The sequence below is a fragment of the Pseudorca crassidens genome, chromosome X, assembly GCF_039906515.1.
Source record: "Pseudorca crassidens isolate mPseCra1 chromosome X, mPseCra1.hap1, whole genome shotgun sequence".
Classification (NCBI taxonomy): domain Eukaryota; kingdom Metazoa; phylum Chordata; class Mammalia; order Artiodactyla; family Delphinidae; genus Pseudorca; species Pseudorca crassidens.
The window spans coordinates 73,365,936-73,390,590 of NC_090317.1; the positions used below are offsets into that span (position 1 = coordinate 73,365,936).

Below are 24,655 nucleotides of genomic sequence, written 5' to 3' on the forward strand. Positions count from 1 at the left end.
TCACTGATTCTCCCAGTGCTCCTTGGCGCTCTCGTCTGATGATTGAGGAAACAGATGCAGAGGGATGGAGAACTATCCGTCACAAATGAGATAAAGAATGTGGAAGGGCAAAACTAACTTCGTGGCCAGAAGGAAGTGCTAAGCTGTGTTCAGTGGCATGATGTCCAGGGCATTTTCCCAGTTTGCATGGGGTACAAGGCCTGAGGCCACTCCCAGTTCTAAACCAGGCCCAGAAAATTAATTTTTCTCTTCTTCACTACCCTTATCCTTCACACCCCACTCCCAGCTTTGATCCCCACCCCCACCAAATGGCACTTAGGACGTTGGGATCATACCCCTGGGGACTGGGACACTCATCTGTTGCCCTAACTCACTTTATGGAAGGCTGTTCCCACCACAGCCTGTTCAGGAGGCTGCAGTGTATTCAGGTGCCATACAGTTTCTTGGGTCAGGACCCAAGCTGGGCCAAGATGTTCAGTAGGCTCAGCAAATGCTCATGAACCCACCTTCTCCGGCCACTCTCCTGGGAGACCCTTCTGCCGGCTCCAGCGTCTTTCTGTCCATCCACCTGCTTGCTGCCCGCCCCTCAGAAGCCCCGGCCTCAAGGCTCGCCCACCACTAGCTCTGAGGAGCCACCCCATTGGAGACAAACAACAGGGGTGGAAGTGGATGGGCATTGGTCGACCTGGGGAGTGGGCCCTGGGCCAGGACGAGGACAAAAACAGAGGGCGAAAAGGGCTTGGAGAACGACAGCAGGGGGAAGGCAAGAATGACAGAGAAGCAGAAAGGTAGAGAAACAAATGGGAGAAAGAAGAAGGAAAGACAGAAATCTTTTTGAGGTGGAGAGAAGGTCCGGAGGGGCACTCTCAGTCTTCATTATAAAGCCAGTAGTGTGGGAGGAAGGGGTCCTCAGCAGCCCTGGAACTGACTTGCAAAGAATATATACTAAGGCAGAGTTCAAGTTTGGCAGTAGAACCAAACAACTCAGCGGGGAAACTAGGGCCTGGGGCTCCGTAGGAGGGAATCAGATGGCAGGGCGTGGGATGGGCCTCTTTTCAGTTTTTCAATCATATCTGGCTAGGAAAAAACCCCAGACAGCCCCCTCTCTCTTTCCTCCCTCTTTTCAACTCCCTCCCAGTGCGCCCTCCCCGCTCCCCCCCCCCAAGCATGACGTTAGCCATTGGCTGGGCTGGGCTGGCTCCACAGTGCCCCCCTGTGGTCTGCACGAGATCTGCATTCTGGATATAAGAAGAGTTAGGCCTGAGACCGTACTCACTTCTACCTGACTATAGATGAAGTAGGTGCCGTCCACCAGTACCTCCAACTCCCCACTGCGGGGGTGTAGCTTAAACACCTTGGGGTTCATGGTGATCCGAGACCAATCATTGAGCACTCCACCTGAAAGATCTCAGTATGAGAGAAGGGCAGTCACTCAGTACATGTCAGAACTATCTGGGCAATAAACACAAGAAATATCAAGCCATACACAACCCCCAGCCCCATCCCAATACAACCTGGATGGCCCAGGATGCCAAGCTTTAAGAACAGCATCTGGAAGCAGAGAAAGCAGTCTGCTTGTAAAGTGGCAGCTAGGCCTGCCTCAGGCCCGTGGGGTCTGCCTGTCCTTCTTCTTCTCTCCTTTCCTGACCCCTCTGTCTGGAACGATATTTAACCAACATCTTCTAGCTGGAATTGGGGGGGGAGGTAAGAAGAGGGCGGGCACGCTGCCCTATTTTCTTTGTTGTTCTGGGGCCTGCACAGGCAAAATCCAGACACTGAGGGGCAGGCTAGGTCTTATTATTCCATTTCATCTCACCAGCTATAGCTCCTGAATCCCTCTCCTGTCTTATAGGTTCATGGGTTTTCTCCTTGTCCTTAAGAGATTCCTTTCTATAGTACCTCCACATCCACTCCTTTCTGGAAAGCCTCGCTGGGCCCCCAGGAAACCACTCAGCCCAAGGAACTGTCTACCCGGAGAACCTTAGGGATCAGGCGTGAGTCAGAATTCATGGCAGCCGGAGCAAGTGACCACCAGTAATAAAGCCCGGTAGGGGAGAGGGATCCTTATGCGAGTGAGGGATAGACCGCAACGCAGCACTAGAACCAACCAAAGGGATGGAGAGGGTGTCTGGGCACTGAGGCACCCCAGCAAAGCATGTCTCTCAGTAATACCCCATATGGGGTGGAGGGTCAGTCACTCCACCTTGGCTGGACGGTGGGAGCTGGCATGTGAGGGAGGAGGAAAAGCTTCCCTTTCCATCTTGCAGCAAGGGGGATGTTCCTTCCCACCTCAAGAGGAGGGAATCCAGGCCTAAGGAGCCTTCTAGCCTCAAAACCATCCATTCTTCATTCAAGAAAATATGTTTTGAAAGTCCATCCTTGGCTAGTCTCAGGAGGTCTGCCTTTCTGAGGTGTAAGGAAACTGGCCTTCTAGAAAAGGTGCCCGTCTTCCCTTAAGGTGATAAGCAGATGGGATAGGAGTTTGGAGGAGATGCCCTGGCTCTGCCCCTCACGGAGGACGGCTCTGCATGGTATCTTGCTACCCCTGATGCCCTCACTCTTTATTTTAAATTTTAATTTATTTAGTTTTGGCTGTGTTGGGTCTTTGTTGCTGCGCGCGAGCTTTCTCTAGTTGCGGCGAGCGGGGGCTACTGTTTTTTGTGTTGCGGTGCATGGGCTTCTCATTGCGGTGGCTTCTCTTGTTGCGGAGCACGGGCTCTAGGCACACAGGCTTCAGCAGTTGTGGCGCACGGGCTTAGTTGCTCCACAGCATGTGGGATCTTCCCGGACCAGGGCTCGAACCCGTGTCCCCTGCATTGGCAGGCGGATTTTTAACCACCGAGCCACCAGGGAAGCCCTGATGCTCTCACTCTTGCTTCTGTTGGAACTAAAGATCAGCACAGACTACTACTGGGGATTGGCCCAGAAGAGTTGGAACCAGTCTTGTTATGTGGTGGGAGCAAAATCAGTAGCTTCTGGCATAACATTGAGGCCACCCATCGAGACACCCAAACAAATCTATTTCCTGCCTGTCTCACCCTTCTCTGGACAGATGGTGATCATGGCCCATCCAGGGCCCTGGGGCCCAAGGTACTTGGTCCCAGCAGGACTGCTTAGGTTTTGGTGCCACTCTGTTCCTACTTATATTTCTGAGGTGATTGAGTCAGGCATTCTGGTGGCACTCCAGGATGTAGCCAAGCCCGATCATTAAGGAAGCAGAGCACAGCCAGTTCAGGACTGACTGGGCTCTTAGAAGCTGTCTCCATGCAGCAGGTTTCTGAACCTTCATTCACTGTTTCTGTACTCACAGCCCCTCCCAGTAAGCGTCTGGCATCTTGGCTGGCTTGCTGCTTCCCGAAGCTCCTGGGGGTTCACGCATTTTAGGCTTTGTGCACCCTGGGGACCGGACATTATTTCAAAGTGCCGTTCTTTAATGAACGTTCATGTCTCTTTGAGGAAGAAAATGAAGCTAATCATTCAGTGGAGTATACACACACATCTCTGAAGTGGCATAGTGCGGTGGAGAGAGTCAAACAGATGTGGTTTTGAATCCCAGCTCCTACACTTAACGGAAACCTTGGGCCAGTTAATTAACCTCTCTGAGCTTCAGTTTCTGTCTCTGTAAAAAGGAGCTAATGCCTACCTTTGTCGTGAGGATCAAATCAAATCAAAGACAAAGAAAGTATGTTGAAAACTCTAAAGTACCATACAGATATAAGGCAGTAGATTTAGTATGGTGTTGTCCAATTTGTCTGGCACTCTGTTTCCCCACCTTTTAAATGCAGGGATTACACTAAATTAGGGTTTCTAACCTCCTGAAATCCACCCCCCTTTTTCATAGACACTAGCATCTCATACTCCCTGGAGAGTCTAACATGCCCCCCACTTCCCTGAGAGAAATGCCTCCTCCACCCATTTTCTGTGTAGACCCATCAGACAAGAAGATTCGATTTTATGTCGTTCTACTTTCTCTAATTTGTATTGTGAAAATGGTGATAAAACTACACATATCCCCAAGGGTGACTCTGATTCAGCCTCCACCTCCCAAGAATCCCTGGTTTAGACAATGTCTCAAGTCCCTTTCAGCTTCCTCATCAGCGATTCTAAATGCAATTTGTAGTAACCTTAGGGCAAGCAATTACTCAGGACAGCCAGCAGAGGGCAAAATGGAGTAGAGAATGGCCCCGAATGTCAAGGGTACCTCAGGGGCCTGGGAGGAACAAGGCTGGGGGTAAGGGGAGGAGAAACTCTCCTTAGGGAGAGAGCCTGCTTTGACTCTTACCATTCTTGACTTGGATTGCTGACCCTTGGCCCTGTAGATGCACCACGGCTGGCTGGGAGGATAAGAAGGACAGAGAGAGTAGTCACTGTGAGAAATGGCTGCTTGCTCAGCCACCAGTTGCCAGGATTCCACCTCTGGTTTCTAGTCTTCATTTGTATCCCAATTCTGATCCCTCTCCCCTTTCTTGGGATGCGAGTGGCCACATTTCTACTAGAGGGTAATATGATTTTGTAGCTCTGCCACTTCATAGCTGTGTGACCTCGGCCAAATGTAATGCCTCTGAGCCTCATTTCGCTAACTGTGAAACGGGGATCATGAGAATCTCTGTCTGACCTCTCTCACAGGGATGTCTGAAGATCAACTGAGGTGATGAATATAAAATGCCCTGCAAGCCGTCAAGCACCGTGCAACTGTGTAGACTGATCGCCGTGACCAAACAGCTGTAGTGAGGGAGGCTGAGATGAGACAAGGCGAGGCGGCGGAACCTGCCAGTAGAGACGGATCAGGAAGCTCAGAGACTAGGGAGGAGCCCTTCAGGCCATGAAGGCAGAAGTCTAGGCTGGGCTTCACCCAGAGCTGGTTGGCTGATTTTCAAGGACATACTCTTAAACTTCTAAGCTGCTGATGTCAGGTGGTCTGAGGGCCGACAAGGTGTCTGGGGTGGCCGGGGAGGCAGAGATCCAGGTGAATAGGCCTGACTGGCAGCTGACTATTGGGTTTGGCAATGGTGACCCTCTGTCTCCTGGGGAATGGGGAAAAATGGCCATGACAAGACTCAGTTCCCTTGCTAAAGGCAGGCCCTGGGGCAAAGCTTTTCTATTCATAGAGATGGAGGAGGCTGTGAATGAAGAACCTCAGAACCTCCAGGGTCTCCTCACAAGATAAAGCCTCAGCAAATTGAATAGGGAGCAAACTCAAGGGTGGCTCTAGCCTGTGGTCTTCCCTCCTCTCCAGCAAGAGAGCAATTCCCAGCCAACCTGGTTTTCTCGAGTTCCAGCTTTATCAGCAGCACCTGCAAAATAGGACAGGCCAGTCAGAGGGCGTCTCTTTCTACTTCCTTTACTCCTCACCTAGGCAGCCAGTGGCACTGAGCTTTTGCTCCCTGTAGTGAAGCCCTGTCTGAGTGTTATTTTCCAGGGCTCAGAAATGGAGGGAGAGTCAGGGTGTGATGCAGGGCACTGGGGTAGGAGAGGACACTCCTTCCTTCTCTTACTTGCTCCCGACCTGCATCTTCAGTGGGCCTAGCAACCAGCAGGGAAACTGGCCTCTCACCAACGCTGGTCTAAGGGAAGTACCACCGAGCACCTATGGAGACAGAGAAGAGTGTTTTCCTGCCACCACGTGACCCCGAGACGACGGTGCTCACTTCTTTAACCTTTTGCTCCCTTTCTATTAATTTCCTTCATAGAGCGCATTGCCATTTGTAAATACCTTGCTTCTTTACTTGTCTCTCTCCTCCTGTAGGACATAAATTCCACGAGAACAGGGACCACTTATCAATATATCTCTTGCACATAGAAAGTGCTCAATTAATATTTGTGGAAAGATTGGATGGAAAAAAAAACCCTAACTGCATCTCTTGGGGCCACGGTGACACGGATTAGCCCTGTTTGAACTATGAGTCAAAGAATCTGAGTCTTGTGGCAGTAAAGACCCAGAGAAATCAGCCGTAAAGACTCCATTTCTGTAAAGCCCCAAGATACAAGAGGGGAATAGGAGAAGGAAATAACAACTGACCTAAGCCCAGGTAGTCTGACTCCTGTCAACTTCAATTAGGCAGGTTTGGATCTGGATCTATATCTTTTGGATGCCCTTCTGGGCCCAAAGGGAAAGATGCAAAGAGATTAAATGCTCTTCAAATGGGCAATGTGGTGGGGGGAAGGCTATAGTGCACACCAGTGTACACCACCATTTGAAAATGCTCTTGGGATCACCCACTCTTGCTCTATTAGAGAACTTTTAAGGAGCCTAGGAGGGTGGAGAGATGGAAGAACTCACCAGAAGGTCCCTGGAGACCAGGGGGTCCTTGAGGACCAGGAGGACCTGGAGGGCCAGGTGGTCCCATAACAGTTGTTCCTGGAATTCCAGGAATCCCTGGAATCCCTGGGGGTCCTTGGGGTCCTGGAGGTCCTGGAGGTCCTGGGGGGCCATTGGGCCCAGGAGGTCCTGCCTTCTTTCCTGAAAGACAAGATTAGGTATTACATTTGTAGTTATTGACTGAGAATGTACTGTCAGGAGTTCCTCAGCCTTCTAATGACACAAAGTCGGCCCTCTGGGAGTTCCTGCTCTTAAAGAGGTGGATACTTTTATCATACGTCATACACACACACACACACACACACACACACACACACACACACACACACTCCCTACCCTGTTTCATGAATAATCATTTATAGGTTGGGTTTGAAGATATAATGGCCCTCAAGGAGCTCAGTCTAGTGGGGAAACAGACACAGTCACACGATAGTAGAAGTGCTGCATTAGTGGTAGGGACAAAATGCTGGAGAGGTCAGGGAAGGCTTCAAAAAGGAGGTTACAGTTCGGCTAAGTCCAAAGGATCAGAATTGCCAAGTGGCTAGACCTATGGGTCACTTTTTAGAATTGAGAACTGGGCTATTGTTGAAGAGTGTGGCTTTCACATTTATTGTCCAGGCCTGACCTTAGGAAGAATATTGGCTCCAGGAAGGTTTCCTATAGGAGTCGGGATGTACAGGGACTTGGGCTTGGGATGGAGGTGGGAATGTGGGATTGGAAGGAGTCTGGGAGATGAGAGGTGGGGGAGGGGAGGGCGAGGGAGGGAAGGGGGGGAGAGAGAGAGAGAGTGAGAGAGAGACAGAGAGGGCTCGAGCACCATAAGGAAAGAAGGGGCAGTGGAGAGCACAGAGCTCAGCTGAGGAGGAAGCAGCAGGCAGGTTTTTGCTTTCTCAGCTGACCCCTCTAAACCCTAGTTTTAAAGATCTCTGGGAAAGGAAATTCTTCAAACTCCCTTGGTAACATGTTCCAATGTTTATTACCCCCTCACTGTTAGGAAGTTCTTCTGTATATTGAACTGAAATTCCTCCTGTGGCAGTTTAAGCTCTTATTCTATTGTTTGTATAGATAGAGAAGAATAGCTACCATCATGCACACAATAACCCTCATGTGCTCAAAGACATTAAGTCATCTATCAACCTCTATTTTTATAGGCTAAATAATCTGGCTTCCCAAAGTCTTTTCTCAGAGGCCCTATTCTTGAATGTATTATTAATCAAGCCACCAGATCCTCCCCGTTTCCTCCTCGCTATCCTTTCAGAGCAGTCTCAGCCTTCTTATTCCATATTCCAGTCCTTCCCACATCCCTGCCAGAATGTAGCTATGTTAACAGAGTCATAACTGTGGTTTTGAACCAAACCCTCCAGTTCCTCCTGTTTAACCTCCTCTGCTCCATGCAGTCCAATTCAAGCACTGCAGGTGGTCACAGGTGGGTGACTGCTTCCTCCCTTCCCCGCTTTTTCACAATCTTGTGGAAGTCTCAGGAATGGGAGCCTTTCCCCAGACTCCATCATGGTGTCTTCACCTGTGATTCTTTCTTCCTTTTTAAATATAACCCTGTCAAGTCTCATTTAAATACCTCCTTCCTGACTCTGCCTCCTGGCTCCCTGGGCTCTCAGGGAGGAGAATCCTGTTCTGATTTATCAGGTCCTCTTTTAAGAAGAATGCCGCGTGCTCAAGAAACCCAGTCCTCATGTCAATGCCACTCAAGAGGTCACTTGTCCGTGTCTAACCACATCTGCATTTGCAATGAAACAACAGGGTCATTGCGGGGCCCCTTCCCCAGGGAGGAAAGTAAGGAAGGTCCATAGAGCTTCTCTCTCACGGAGAGACAGGAGTCTTAGCGTTTTCCCTGCACTTAGCAGCAGAAGACTGAATCTGCCCAGTTTCGAGATCTAGCAAATTTTAAGATGCCGAACAGGAAAGCCATCTCCCTTCAGATTTGGGCAGCTTCCAAGTCAGGCTTATTCAGCGCCCAAGTTTCAATTCCGGCTAGTGTAGTGGAGAGAACAAGGAATCTGTAGTCAGGAGATAAGGCTGTAAGCCTCAGCTCTGCCACGGATGTATACTTCGGGTAAATCCCTTCCTCTCCTTGAGCCTTAGTTTCTCCATTGGTAAAACGAGGAGCTTGGCCTCAATGATTTCTCTAAGTTTCCTCCCAAGACTGAGGTTCCATAAGGAGGATTGACGTACCCCTGGCAGTCAGGAAACTTCCCTAGCCTGGTTATAAAGTCTGCTTCTCTCTCACTCTTCTCTGAGTGGCACAGACACAGGGGATGGTGCATAGTAGGCTGTCCTCTGTCCCAGAATGTCCAGGCCTAACAGTGATTTTTGAGCTAGAGGGGCTTCTGTGGGTAGTGTGAACTTTAGTGTCAAGATTGTGAGTCTCCTGTGATTGTTAATGTAATTTTGGAAGAATTAGAGCCAGAAACTCCTGCAGTGAAAGTGAATAATGGTTGCAGTGTAAACAGAGAATGTTCACTTATTAAAATGCTAGAAGGCATCTGAGAACAAGCTCCTGCTGGGATCTAGTTCTGCAGCTGGTCCTCTTTGCTCCTCTGCAACCAGGTTTAAGTAACTGTGCTTGTCATCCTTGCATCCTTACAGAAAGTTGGCCCACAGAGGAGCATGTACAAAATGGCCCCTGGACCAAGAAGATGACTTTAGAGGACTGTATTCCTTCTCTGGATTTCCTTACTCTAACAGAGTACCTCACGATACAAAAGCCCAGAGACTTTTGTACTTATCAAGTTACCCTGTGTAGTCTTAGATGCAAGAATACACACGTTCTTTTAGTGAAGCTCAAATTGTTGAAAGAATGAACTAAAAGCAAGAGATGGGGGGGGGGAGGGAGAGAGAGAGAGAGAGAGAGAGAGAGAGAGAGGGAGAGAAAGTTATGGGAGGGGGAAAATTCCATTAAAGGATGGAAATTAAATGAACAACTCAATTACCCCTTCAGGCATGTGTCTATTCACTGTGTCCATGGAAATCAGTATTAAATGGCTTCTAAATCGCTTTCAGCCAAGGCAAATGTTTAAAGCCTATGTGCATTCTCTTCCCAATAGTGGCCCACATACAAGGTAGCAGTGCTGGGCAGTGATCCAAGTCACTACCAGAGGCACTGGGATCTCTTGAGTTTGTAATTTCAGAGCTTCTCGCCTAGAAAGCTGCCTTCCATTACCACCAGCAAGTGTGTTCTCTCGGTGCTCACCCCTTGGATGACACTTCAAATGGGTGCTGCTCCCCACCACACACATGCCCTATATTTGGGTAAATCACTAGCCTACTTGCTGTTCCCCCAGACATGACATGTTCTTTCATGCCTCTGAGAGATTTCAGTATGTAGTTTTCTTTGCTGGAATATTCTTCCCCTTCTTTTTGCCTCATCCTTCAAAGTCTAGGTTAGATAATGTTTTCTCTGAGATGTAGGACCAAGCATGGGAAGCTCATGCTTCTATAATTGCACTTTTTAAAATACTGTACTTCAATTATTTGTGTGTGTTTCCATGACTCCAACTATACCGGGAGATTTTGGAGGGCAGTAACCATTTTTCTTCATCTCTGTATCTCTCTTCCTGACAATTACAAGATGCTTATTCACTGTCTAGTGAATGAGTGAGTGGAAAAAAAAACTTAGTAGCTGTCATTAGAAAGTGCTCTCAAGTCTACCTATTAAGAAAGAAAGGAAGGGGACTTCCCTGGTGGTGCAGTGGTTAAGAATCCACCTGCCAGTGCAAGGGACACAGGTTCGATCCCTGGTCCGGGAAGATCCCACATGCCATGGAGCAACTAAGCCAGTGCACCACAACTACTGAGCCTGCATGCCACAACTACTGAAGCCTGCGTGTCACAGCTACTGAAGCCCGCATGCCTAGAGCCCATGCTCTGCAACAAGAGAAGCCACTGCAATAAGAGGTACACGCACTGCAACGAAGAACAGCCCCCGCTCGCTGCAATTAGAGAAAGCCTGCGTGCAGCAACGAAGACCCAATGCAGCCAGAAATAAATAAATAAATAAATAAATAAATTTATTTAAAAAAAGCAAGAAATAAAGGAAGTCATCCCTGGGCTTGTGCTAGGAGCAGAGAGTGTCCTTGTCCAGGCCAGGGGAGCTTTCTAGGTTTGTTAAAATTACTGTCTTAAAGGGATGTGATAAGAACAGAAAACTACACACTTGAAAGTCAAATTTGGGCTTCCCTGGTGGCGCAGTGTTTAAGAATCCGCCTGCCAATGCAGGGGACATGGGTTCGAACCCTGGTCCGGGAAGTTCCCACATGCCGCGGAGCAACTAAGCCCCGTGCGCCACAACTACTGAGCCTGCGCTCTAGATCCTACAAGCCACAACTACTGAAGCCCGCGTGCCTAGAGCCCATGCTCTGCAACAAGAGAAGCCACCGCAATGAGAAACCCGTGCACCGCAACGAAGAGTAGCCCCCACTCGCTGCAACTAGAGAAAGCCCGTGCGCAGCAACAAAGACCCAACACAGCCAAAAATAAATAAATAAATAAATAAATTTATTTTTTAAAAAAGTCACATTTACTTTCTTAAAAGACAGAATAGCTTGGTGAATGCCCAGGCTCCACAAAGAAAGGTTTCCTCACTGACTCCAGTTCTCTGGCTATTTTCCAATTTTGCTCAGCTCAGGTCCTTAGGGGCCAGGCCATTCTTCAGCTTCTTTACAACAGGCACACAGGTTTCCCATGTGGTCCACGGCATCTCAAGCCACCAGAGTACCCTAGTACTCAGAGAAGTGGCAGGAGGCAGCTGAAGCCAGTCTTTCGGGCCTAGTCTGGGATTGATAATCTACTCTGTAAAGCTCCGGAAATGTTAACAGACAGAATCATTTCGCTTAGAGCATTTTAATGAAAACTCATGAATTTCACTCTATTTTCCTCCCAGGTCAGAACACAGAAAAAAATAGGTACTTAAAAAACTCGTTTCGTGGTTGGTTCTTTTAGTCCTAAGGAGTGGACCACATTCCCTGGTCCTGTCTTTTGGAACCTGTTCTGTCTTTGGTTTCTCCTCTTCAGGCAGGCAAGCACTTGTACAAACTCGTGGGCCATTCCCATTGCAAGTACACTGGAGACTTACAGACCCAACAACGGCACAATGGATCCACTCAACTAGGAGATTCTTGGAAAAGACTAAATGATCAGGGTACTACTACAGCTGAGGTTTTTCCATCACAGAGAAAATGATATTGAAACCCCAGAGCAAGAAATACCTTCCCTGACTCTCTGAGAAATAGGAGAGGGATAGCTTTTAGGCCAAAAAATAGGGTACTGACATCTCTCAAGAGGTAGTATACCTAGTCCCTACAAGCAGTCTCAGGACTTCATTCATACCTGGCCACTGATTTGATAAAGGAGGGGGAAAAAAGGAGAAAGGAGAAGGGCAGGGGAAAGAGTAAGGAAGAATGAAGGAAAGAGATGTAAAATGAATTGTATGGAAGAGGGAACAAGGAAGAAAAGCAAAAACAACTTTCACATGTTGCTAGGAAGCAATTCTATCTTTCATGGATCATCACTGAAAAATGATATATATTTCTTATTCCTTGGAAGCTACAATACTCAAGAAGATCACACATGATTGAGTAAAATAATGGACATCCAGCATTGAACGAATATAAAAATCCTTCTCCCTTGATTTTTTCTTCTAATTTTAGAAAAGACATGACAGCAATTTTACAAAATCAGGAGCTTGACTTACCCTTTTTCTTGTTTTTAACTGGACCTGTTAAAAAGAGAAAATGGAAAACTAAGTCACTGGAAATTAACATAAAGTGTTTATTCTTCAAGACAGTCACAGGAGGAATCCCCAAGACACTGCAAATTTGAGGGAGCCCCATGCTAAGGGTCAGGTTATTGGCAAGGTATCGCCCAACTATCAAACCTCCCCAATCTGTCTCTGACTGTTGTAACAATAAAGTTACAAGGAAGATTCTTCCCTAGGAAGAAAAATATTTCAGGCTTAGTCTTTGGAGTGAGGGAATGGGTACTTCACCATAAAGATGAAATGCCCAGAAATGCAGAACTCAACAACCTTAGGACGGCATTCCATTAATTATGCAAGTCCTGAGATTGAAGAGTCACGCATTCAGGTCAGGAAGTGATGTGAAGTCTCATGTGTTGAAGCTGGAAGGAGAAAAGGGTCATTTTCATGGAAGGAGCAGAGCAGTGGCAGTTTACTTTTTAGTCACTTCCTTATCGTTATTCAAATCGTTAGTTATTAAAACAGTGCAACCATAATACATTCATCTGGGGGCCACATGCACTCCCACTGTAATTTAACATAAGTTAACAGACACTTTAAAAGAAGTGCCAACAGTTTCATTGACAATGAAATCACAAGCATTTTCTGGGGAATTACTTCTAAAGAAAACATTTCTAATCAATTGAGGGCACTCAGAAAACCCAAGGCTTTTCTCATATAGTTAGGTAACAATCACTCCTCAGACATACACAATTTAGGTGTCTCCCAGACATGCAGGCATGTTTTTCCCTACTGGGGACTCAATTCACTTCATTCTGTAGGTGGATTTGATTTTCTTTAGGCGCACATATTTAAAAATCTGTTCCAAACTCCCATGAAGACCCTACTGGACAACAATAAACCCCTGTCAGTGCCCTCAGGAGCTCACAAAAAGACCAGCATTTGTATACTGTTTTTTTTGCGGTATGCGGGCCTCTCACTGTTGTGGCCTCACCCGTTGCGGAGCACAGGCTCCGGACGCGCAGGCCCAAGCGGCCACGGCTCACGGGCCCAGCCGCTCCGCGGCATGTGGGATCTTCCCGGATCGGGGCACGAACCCGTGTTCCCTGCATCAGCAGGCAGACTCTCAACCACTGCGCCACCAGGGAAGCCCCTGTATACTCTTTTATAGACTAAAAAATCTATTTCCATTTATCATCTCATTTTATTCTTGCAACAAGCTTGGAATGGTCTTTACCTATAAGAGCAGGCTCTATCAAAGATTCTGTCTGAGCAGACTTCAATCAGAAGTCAGTAAAGTCTCTAACTTGGAGGGCTGCCAGCGTGGCCATCAGAGCTTGCACAGGTCCCTCGAAAACCAATGTCTGTGTAGACTTCCCTGGCAAAGTAATTTCACGTGCAACAGTAGGTATTATTATGCGCAGGGGATGTTTATGGTTGGGTTAAGCAACCTGCTGCACTTAAGGTCATGATCCTCCACTCTTTTATCCTCATTTTTTTCTCTCTTTCTCTCCTCCCAGTTCTTGGTCTTCTTTCTTTACTGCCGATCTTGTATGTTTTTAACAACACTGAGAGCTCCTGAGAATGTACACAGAGGTTCTGGCAAGGAAGCACAGCTACACAGATACTACTGACTAAGAGACAGTCTGAGAAGGGCCACCTCCTTGAACCAGAAAGCTGTCTGGGGAAGGATTTACACAGAAAGGCCTATAACCCCATCAACAAGCTACCAGCCAACCAGTCAGCCACCTCAGCCTGGGAAAGCAGTGAGATGACAGCCATTGCAGCCACTGGCCTCACAGACAGATTGTGTTAGCCCTGGCCAAGTTGCTGACCATTTCAGCTGGTTAAAGGGTAAGTACTATTACATCAGACTTCAAAGCAGGCTTTGAGGAAATCAGACGATCACCATGCACCTAGTCCTTATTGAGCACACCTAGGGAAGGCACAGTAAATAATGAAACACAACTCTATCCTCAGAGAACTTACAGTTGAATAGGAAAGTACTAAAGGGGGGAGACTTAAGGAATTACACTGGCTAGTTGAGGAAAAATAAATTCCTGGAGGAAGTCTGACCTATATCTACAAGGGAAGTTTGACCTATATCTACAAGGGAAAAGAGGGAAAGGGAAGTTAAACATTTTTCGTTAACTTTTATGAGATGGATGGACCTAGAGTCTGTCATACAGAGTGAAGTAAGTCAGAAAGAGGAAAACAAATACCATATGCTAACACATATATATGGAGTCTAAACAGAAGATGGTTCTGATGAACCTAGGGGCAGGACAGGAATAAAAACGCAAACGTAGATAATGGACTTGAGGACACGGGGAGGGGAAAGGGTAAGCTGGGATGAAGTGAGAGAGTGGCATGGACATATATACACTACCAAATGTAAAATAGCTAGCTAGTGGGAAGCAGCCGCATAGCACAGGGAGATCAGCTTGGTGCTTTGTGACCACCTAGAAGGGTGGGATAGGGAGGGTGGGAGGGAGATGCAGAGGGAAGGGATATGGGGATATATGTATACGTATAGCTGACTTACTTTGTTATACAGCAGAAACTAACACACCATTGTAAAGCAATTATACTGCAATAAAGATGTTAAAAAAATTTTGTTAACTTTTATTATTTTTATACCAGAAATACTACTCATTATACATACTTAAATGCATGCACACCTACATACATAGAAAAGGGGAGCAAAAAGGAAAAAAATAGCTTAAAAAAACTACTCACAAATAACCACTATTAACATTTTCTGCATATCTAGAAATTTCCTATGCATATAAATATGTATTTTTACAAAATGTGATCAAATAAAAATGTTGTTTGATAACTTTCTTCTATGTCAATAGCTACATTTCTACATTATCATTTTAAATTTGGATACAACAGCATTATATAGGTAGTTCTTTATATTTTTTTCTAGTTCTTTCATGATTTCATTTTTCATATTTAAATCTTTAATTAATCTGGTATAGATTTGGTATACAGCGGGAGGCAAGGAGCTAACTAAAATTTTTATCTTTATTTTCCAAAATGGCCATGCCATGAAGAGTGCTGAGAATAACAGGGGCTCAAAGCCCTATCTTCCACTTCTTCTTGTGTCACAGAAGGGCTCCCAGGGAGCTTCCATCTATTCGGTGGACATTTGGCATATCCCTCAGAAAAAAATGAGGATGAAAAAATATGGACAAGATTATCCTTAAATTGTATCGCACTTCCCATAGGGGCTAGTGAGTACATCATCTCAGCAGTATAGGAATTCTAGCTCCCTGGTATTTTCTCTCTAGAAGATGGAAAACCACCATGGCCAGTAAATAATTCTTATGAGTTTCAACATGGTCCTCTAAGCCCTGGTTCTATATCCGCCATTCTCATTTCTTTTGTTTGAGGCCATTGTGGTTTCCCATCTTCTAGAGAGAAAATATCAGGGAGCTAGAACTCTCCCATATTAGATATGAGCATCTTGACCAGAGCAAAAGCAGTAACATCTGCTGAGTTCTATAACATTTTAGATATATTGATTTATTTTCTCTATATGCTTCAGAACCTTTTTCATACCTACTCAGGGCACTACCACTGTCACATGTCTGTTTCCGTGGTAACAGGCTACATTTTTCTATCATTCTAATACCCTCTATTTGTAATCATCATGCTTTCTGCAGGCAAACCCCACAAATACATCAGGGTGGGACAGATGTGCAGTCCCTGGGACTGCTTTTATAGTAGTAAATTTGAGATCTGACAGGTTTTGATCTATGTGGCCAGGCTGTTTGCTATCTGATATTAAGAAAAGGGGTCTTGTAATAGCATCAGGGCCATGGAAGCCAGCAGCAGTCCTAGCCTGAGTCTGGTCCTGACTCAGTCACAAACTGACAATAAGGCAAGTGGGCCATTTTCTTCTGATTCTTCATCTTCTAAATTAGGGAATACTTTGTACACTTTGTCTCTATTCAAGCCTAGGGTTCTGATGAAGATAAATGACACCATAACTAAAGCTAACATTTATTGAATATATATGAGCCATGCACTTTGCTAGATGCTTTACATATCTCATTTAGGTCTTAAACAATCCAGCAAAGTAGTTATTATTATGCTTATTTTATAGATGAAGAGATGGATTAAATTGCACAAAGCCACACAGTCTGTAAATATTTTCAGGTAAGCTGAAACTTCAGAAAGATTCATGTTTTTCTAGATGTGTTTTGAAAATTAAAAAATAAATGTATATACTTCCAATTTCTGGCTTCACGTGTCAAGCGCTTGAAAGCCATCACTCCCATACTCACAATAAGAAAAAAGCTGAGCAAACTTAAAATCACTTCTTAGATCCATCAGAGAACTGAGGTCACAAGGCAAACTGCTGTTCTGTAATATGGAGAGACAGACCGGTGGATATGGAGACTCATAGCAGACTGGGTGAAGAAGCCTGAAGCTGAAGCCAGTATCAGTAAGAAGACTTTAAAACTGTAATTGACAAATTGCTAGATGCTCAGTGTGGACTAGCTCAAGGGCTAAAAATCCCCAGTGGGCCCAGCCTTAGGGGGTTCTCCACACGTTCATGCATTTTACCTTCAAGAGCGCGACCAGGTTCTCACAGTGAAGATGGGAGAAAAATTCTCTTGTCCTTCTAGTAAGGGGAGAGGAAAAGCAGCCATTTTGAAATATATCCAGACCTCTCTATTCTCTTTAACAAGGCCTGCCCTCAAGGAAAACTTTTATCAGAGCCTAACTGACTGGGGTTTTACCAGAGCTGAACTGACCTGGGGGATAGGAAATACCCAACTCAGGCACACTAAAAGATTGAGAATTAATCATAAGACTCATGAATGCTTCCATTCTACCCACACTTTATCACCACATTAACAGCACTCCTGTATAACGGCATTACAGCTAAAAACACTGCCAGAGCTTTATTTACAATAGCCAGGACACGGAAGCAACCTAAGTGTCCATCAACAGATGAATGGTTAGAGAAGATGTGGCACATGTATACAATGGAATATTACTCAGCCATAAAAAGAAACGAAATTGAGTTATTTGTAGTGAGGTGGATGGACCTAGAGTCTGTCATACAGAGTGAAGTAAGTCAGAAAGAGAAAAACAAATACCGTATGCTAACACATATATATGGAATCCAAAAAAAGAAAAAAAAAGGTTCTGAAGGACCTAGGGGCAGGACTGGAATAAAGACGCAAATGTAGAGAGAATGGACTTGAGGACACAAGGAGGGGTAAGGGTAAGTTGGGATGAAGTGAGAGAGTGGCATGGACATATATACACTAACAAATGTAAAACAGATAGCTAGTGGGAAGCAGCCACATAGCACAGGGAGATTAGTTCAGTGATTTGTGACCACCTAGAGGGGTGGGATAGGGAGGATGGGAGGGAAACGCAAGAGGGAGGAGATATGGGGATATATGTATATATATAGCTGATTCACTTTGTTATAAAGCAGAAACTAACACACCATTATAAAGCAATTATACTCCATTAAAGATGTTAAACAAACAAAAACAAACAAACAAAAACACTGCAAGTCTCAGACCCTACTTAAGAAGTTTCCAGGGACATCCAAAGACCACATGAAGAGACTAAGACAAGAACTATGGAGACAATTTTAGCCTCTGACACCACATTTACAGCAAACAGTAAACACAGCTTAACTCTTAGATGAGCATAAAACCTTACATTACTGGCCTACCTACCTCAGTTACTTTTACCCAGTATATCATGTCTAGTTTTCAGCCAAAAATTACAAGGCATATTAAAAGGCTAGAAATACAGTCTGGAGAGATAAACCAAGCATCAGAACCAGACTCAGAAGTGAAAGAGGAGATATTACAGCTGATACCTCAGAAACACAAAAGGATCTTAAGAGACTACAATTACGTGCCAACAATTTGGACAACCTAGAAGAAATGAATGAATTCCTAGAAACATACAATGTATTAAGACTGAATAATGATAAAATAGAAAATCTGAACAGACCGATTACTAGAAGGAAATTAAATCAGTAATCAAAAACCTCCCAACAAACAAAAGTCCAGGAACAGAAGGCTTAACTGGTGAATTCTACCAAACATTCAAAGATAATTGAATTAATAGCTATCCTTCTCAAACTCTTCCAAAAATTTGAAGAGGAAGGAACTCTCCCAAACTCATTTTACGAGGCAAGCATTACCCTGATATCCAAGTCACATGAGGATGCCATAAGAAAAAAAAAAACAAGACAATATTCCTTATGAACATAGATGCAAAAGTCCTCAACAAAATAATAGGAAACCAGTCAACAATACATTAAAAAGATCATATACACTATGATCAAGTGAGAATTATTCCAGGAATGCAAGGATGATTCAACATTTGCAAGTCAGTCAATGTGATATGCCACATTACCAAAATGAGCAATAAAAACCATATGATCATCTCAATAGATGAAGAAAAAAATTTTGACAAAATTCAACATCCATTCATGATAAAATTCTCAAAAAGTGTGTTACCTCAACTTAATAAAGGCCATATTAGCTGACAAGTTAGCTGACAAGTCCACAGCTAACTTCATACTCAATGGTGAAAAGCTGGAAGCTTTTCCTCTAAAATCAGGAAAAAGACAAGGATGCCCACTCTTGCTACTTTTATTCAACACAGTATTGGAAGTCCTAGCCACAGTAATTAGGCAAAATAAATAAATAAATAAAAGGCATCCAAATTGGAAAGGAAGAAGCAGCACTATCACTATTTGTACATGATATGATATTATATATAGAAAACCCTGAAGACTCCATCAAAAAACTCTTAGAGCTAATAAAGTTGCGGGATACAAAAATCAATACACAAAAATCACTTCTGTTTCTATACACTAATAATGAACTATCAGAAAGAGAAATTTAGAAAACAATTCCATTTAAAATTGCACTAAAAAGAATAAAATACCTAAAAATAAGTTAAAACAAGGAGGTGGTGACTCACTCAGAAGGCTCAAATGGTGGTTAGCATTTTTCAGCAATAAAGTATTTTTTCATTTAAAAAAAACCCAAGGAGGGCTTCCCTGGTGGCGCAGTGGTTGAGAGTCCGCCTGCCGATGCAGGGGACGTGGGTTTGTGCCCCGGCCCGGGAGGATCCCACGTGCCGCAGAGCGGCTGGGCCCGTGAGCCATGGCCGCTGGCGCTGTGCATCTGGAGCCTGTGCTCCACAACGGGAGAGGCTGCAACAGTGAGAAGGCCGCATACCACAAAAATAAACAAACAAACCCAAGGAGGTGAAAGACCTGTATATTGAAAACTAAAAGACATTAATGAAAGAAAATGAAGACACAAATAAATGGAAAGAGATTCCATGCTCATGGATTGGAAGAATTAATATTGTTAAAATGTCCATACCGCCCAAAGAAATATAAGATTCAGTGCAATCCTTATCACAATTTCAATGGCATTTTTTCCACAGAAATAGGACAAGCAACCTCAAAATTTGTATGGAACCATAAAAGACTCCAAATAGCCAAAGCAATGTTGAGAAAGAAGAAAAAAGCTGGAGGCATCGTACTCCCTGATTTCAAACTATATTGCAAAATTATAGTAATTAAAACAGTATGGTATTGCATAACAATGGACACATAGCTCAATGGAACAGAATAGAGAGCCTAGAAATAAACCCACACATATGTGGTCAATTAATTTATGACAATGGAGCCAAGAATATGCAATGGGAAAAGGATAGTCTCTTCAATAAATAGTGTTGGTATAATTGAACAATCACATGCAAAAGAATGAAACCAGAGCACTATCTTACATCATACACAAAAATTAATTCAAAATGGATTAAAGACTTGAAAGCCTGAAACCATAAAACTCCTAGAAGAAAACATAGGTAGTAAGCTACTTGACATAAGTCTTGGTGACAATTTTTTGAATCTGACACCAAAAGAAAATGAAACAAAAGCAAAAATAAACAAGTGGGACTACATCAAACTAAAAAGCTGCTACACAGCAAAGGAAACCATCAACAAAATGAAAAGGCAGCCTATTGAATGGGAGAAAATATTTTCAAGTCATATATTTGATAAGGGCTAACATCCAAAATATATGAAGAACTCATCCAACTCAATGGCAAAATACCCAAACAACCCAATTTAAAAATGGGCAGGACATCTGAATAGACATTTTTTTCCAAAGACATCCAGATGGCCAAGCAGTGCATGAAAAGATGCTTTACATCATTTATCATCAGGGAAATGTAAATCAAAACCACAATGAAATACCACCTCACACTTGTTAGAATGGCTATTATCAAAAAGACAAGAAATAACAGGTGTTGGCGAGGATGTGGAGAAAAGGGAACATTTGTGCACTGTTGATGGGAATATAAATTGGTGCAGCCACCATGGAAAAGAGTATGGAGGTCCCTCAAGAGATTAAAAATAGAACTACCAATTAATCCAGCAATTCCACTCCTGGCTATTTATCTGAAGAAAAAGAAAACACTAACATATATATATATATATATATATATATATATATATATATATATATATATATATATATACACACACACACACCCATGTTCATTGGAGCATTACTGATGATAGCCAAGATGTGGAAACAACCTAAATGTCCATCAATAGATGAATGGATAAAGAAGATGTGGTATAACATACACAATGGAATATTACTCAGCCATAAAAAAGAATGGAATCTTGTCAGTTTCAACAACATAGATGGACCTTGAGGGCATTATTCTAAGTGAAATAAGTCAGACAGAGAAAGTCAAATACCATGTGTATGATCTCTCTTATATGCAGAATTTAAAAAGGTAGATAGATAAACAAACAAACAAACCAAGCTCATAGATACAGAGAACAGACTGGTGGCTGCCAGAGGTGAGGGTTGGGGGGTGGGAGAAATGGGTGAACTTTTTTAAAGTTTAAATACATTGAATTAAAAGATAAAAAGTTCGCTATCAAAAAAAACCCCAACGCACTATAAAAGAATGCCTTTGATGGTAAAGAATTAGTGAGCTTGAAGATGTCAACAGAAACTTTATACATGAAATGCAAAGATTAAAAAAAAAGAATGAAAAAGATGGAACAGAATGTCCAAAGATTGTGGTACAATTACAAATGAGGTTATATACACGTAATGGGAATACCAGAAGAAGAAAGAGAGGAAGGAACAAAGGAAATATCTGAAGTAATATCAAATAAGAGTTTTCTAAAAGTAATGACAGACACCAAACTTCAGATACAGGAAGCTCAGAGAATATCAAGTAGGACAAATACCAAAAAGTTGACCCCTAGGCATATCATATTCAAACTGCAGAAAATCAAAGACAAAGAGACAATCTTTAAAGAAGCTAGAGGGGGGTAAAAGGATAAAAATTACATTGGTTTCTCTTCAGAAAACATTCAAGCAAGAAGAGGGTGCAGTGAAATATTTAAAGTGTTAAAAGAAAAAAACACCAAGCTAGGATTCTGTATCCAGCAAAATTATTCTTCAAAAATGAAGTTGAAATAAAGACTTTCTCAGACAAACAAAAATTGATTGAATTTGTTGCCAGGAGACCTGCCTTATAAAAAATGTTAAAAGAAGTTCTTCAGAAAAGGAAAATGATATAGGTCAGAAACTTGGATCTACATAAAGAAAGGACGAGCATTAGAGAAGGAATTCATGAAAGTAAAATCAAATCTTTTATTTTACTTATTCTTAATTGATTTAATAGATAATAGTTTACTTAAAATAATAATAGCAAAGATGTATTCAGTGATTATAGCTTATGGATAAGTAAAACAAATGACAGCAATGCTATAAGGGATGGGGGGAGGAATTGGGAATACTCTGCTATAAGGTACTTGCACTACCTCTGAAGTGGTATAATGTTATTTGAAAGCAAAGTTGAATAAGTCATAAATGTGTATTTCAAACTCTAGGGCAACCACTAAAAATTTTTAAAAGTATAACTGATATAAGAGAGGAAAGAAAATGGAATCATATAAAATGCTTGATTAAAACCAGAGAAGGCAGAAAGAGTGGAAGACAGAAAAAGAAACAAAGAAATGGACAATGAATAGAAAACAGTTACAAATATAGTAGATATTAATCCAACTATATCAATAATCACTTTAAATGTGAATGGTATAAATACACCAATTAAAAGACAGAAACTGCCAGAGTGGATAAAAAAGCAATAACCAACTATATGTTATCTGTAAGAAACACACTTTAAATATAAAGATAAAGGTAGATTAAAAGTAAAGGAATGGTGAAAGATATACCATGCTAACACTAATCAAAAGCAAGCTAATTTCAGACAAAGCTGACTTCAGAGGAAGGAAAATGATCAGGAAGGAAGAGAGGCATTATATAGTGATAGAGGTGTCAATTCTCCAAGACATAAGATCCTTTAATGTGTATGTGGCTAACAACAGAGTGTCACAAAATTGAGGCAAAATCTGATGAACCCACTATTATAGAGACTTCAACATCCCTGAATCAGTAATTGAAATATCCAGCAGGCATAAAATCAGTAAGGATATATTGAGCTGAATAGCACCATCAATCAACTAGATCTAATTGACATTTATAAAATACTTCATCCAACAATAGTAGGATATACAGTCTTCTCAAGTTCACATGGAACATTCACTAAGATAAACATTATGTGTCATAAAACATACCTTAGCAAATTTAAAAGCATAGGTATCATACAAACTATATACTCACATTACAATGGAATTAAAATAGAAATCAATAACAGAAAGTAGCTGGAAAATCATATATATTACAACAGGAAAAAGATCTAAATGATTTTGGAAAATATTTAATCTAAGCTTCCACTTCAGGAAACTAGAAAAAGAAGAGCAAATTAAATTCATAGTAAGCCCAAGAGAAGAAACAATTAGAATCAGAGCAAATATAATTGAAATTGAAAACAGGAAAGCAATAGAAAAAAAATCAATGAAACGAAAAGCTGGTTCTTTGAAAAGATGAATAAAATTGATAAACCCTTACCCAGGCTAACCAAGAAAGGGAGTGAGAAGACACAGATTACTAATATCAGAAATAAAAGAAGGGCCATTACTACTGATCTCATGTACATTAAAAGGATAATAAAATAATATTATGAATAAAACAAATCTGCCCACAAATTTGATAACTTAGATGAAATTGGCTAATTATGTGAAAGATACAATCTATCAAAACTCATATAAGAAGAAATATATAATCTGTATATATAATATGTAAAGGATAACTTGTTTATATATTAAAGAAATTGACTATATAATCTGAATAGGCCTATAAAGAAATTGAATCAACAGTTAATAACCTTCTAAAATAGAAAGTACCAGGCCCAGATGGTTTCACTGGTGAATTTTACCAAACATTTAGGGAAGAAATTATACCAATTCTCTACAACCTCTTGCAGAAAACAGAAGCAGATGGAACACTTCCTCACTCATTCCATGAAACTAGCAGTACCCTAATGCCAAAGCCAAAGACATTATAAGAAAGGAAAACTACAGACCAACATCTCATTGAAAATAGTTGCAAAAACCCTCAACAAAATATTAGCAAGTCAAATTCAACAATGTTAAAAGAATTATACACCGCGACCAAGTGGAATTTATTCCTGGTGCACAAGGCTGATTCAATATTCAAAAATAAATTAACTTAATCCATCATAGAGCAACAGGCTTAAGAAGAAAAATCATATGATTGTATCAATAGATGCAGAAAAATCATTTGACAGAATCCAAGATCCATTCATGATAATAGCTCTCATCAAATTAGGAATAGAGGGGAAATTCATCAACTTGATAAAAAAATCAACAAAAATATCTATAGTTAATATCATACTTATGCTGAGAAACTAGATGACTTTGCCCTAAGACTGAGAACAAGGCAAGGATGTCCTCTCTCACCACTCTAATTCAACATCACACTGGAGCTCCTAGCTAAGGCAATAAGGTAAGACAAGACAAGAAAAGGCATACAGATTGGGAAGAAAGAAATAAAACTGTCTTTGTTTGCAGATGACATGATTTTCTATGTGAAAAATACCAGAGCGTTGACCAAAAAGCTCCTGGAACTAATAAGCAAATATAATAAGGCTGTGAGATACAAGCCCAATATACAAAAGTCAATTATTTTCCTATACTAACAACGAATGACTGGAATTTGAAATTAAAAAAAAACACTTTAGCACCAAAAAAAGGAGAAATATTTATGCATAAATCAAACAGAATATGTACAAGATCTATATGAGGAAAACTCTGATGAAAGAAATAAAAGCCTAAATAAATGGAATGATATTCTGTGTTCATGGATAGGAAGACTCAGTATTGTTAAATGTCATTTCTTTTTAACTTGATCTATAGACTCAATGTAACCCCAAGTAAAACTCCCAGCAAGTTATTTTGTGGATACAAAAACCTCTGATTCTATATTTTATATGGAAAGGAAAAAGACTCACAATATTTAACACAATATTGAAGAATAAGAACAAAGTTGGAGGGCTAAAACTACCTGATTCAAAATTTAGCATAAAGCTATGGTAATCAAGATAGTGTGGTATTGGTGGAATAATAGACATATAGATTAATGGACCAGAATAGGGAGCCCAGA

The 24,655-nt window shown here is 42.3% G+C and overlaps 1 protein-coding gene across 2 annotated transcripts in view; it reads right to left on the reverse strand.

The window, feature by feature from the left end:
• The window catches only part of EDA (ectodysplasin A), a 374,640-nt gene that overhangs the window by 4,427 nt on the left and 345,558 nt on the right, over window positions 1-24,655 (reverse strand). Inside the window, exons 3-7 of one of the 2 annotated variants that reach the window (XM_067722661.1) lie at window positions 12,027-12,050; window positions 6,281-6,460; window positions 5,260-5,294; window positions 4,283-4,334; window positions 1,277-1,398 (exon numbers count right to left, since the gene is read on the reverse strand). In XM_067722661.1, the coding sequence (XP_067578762.1) occupies window positions 1,277-1,398; window positions 4,283-4,334; window positions 5,260-5,294; window positions 6,281-6,460; window positions 12,027-12,050 (413 nt within the window). Of the gene's footprint in view, window positions 1-1,276; window positions 1,408-4,282; window positions 4,335-5,259; window positions 5,295-6,280; window positions 6,461-12,026; window positions 12,051-24,655 lie in introns of both variants that reach the window. The other variant, XM_067722660.1, reaches the window with a different exon arrangement.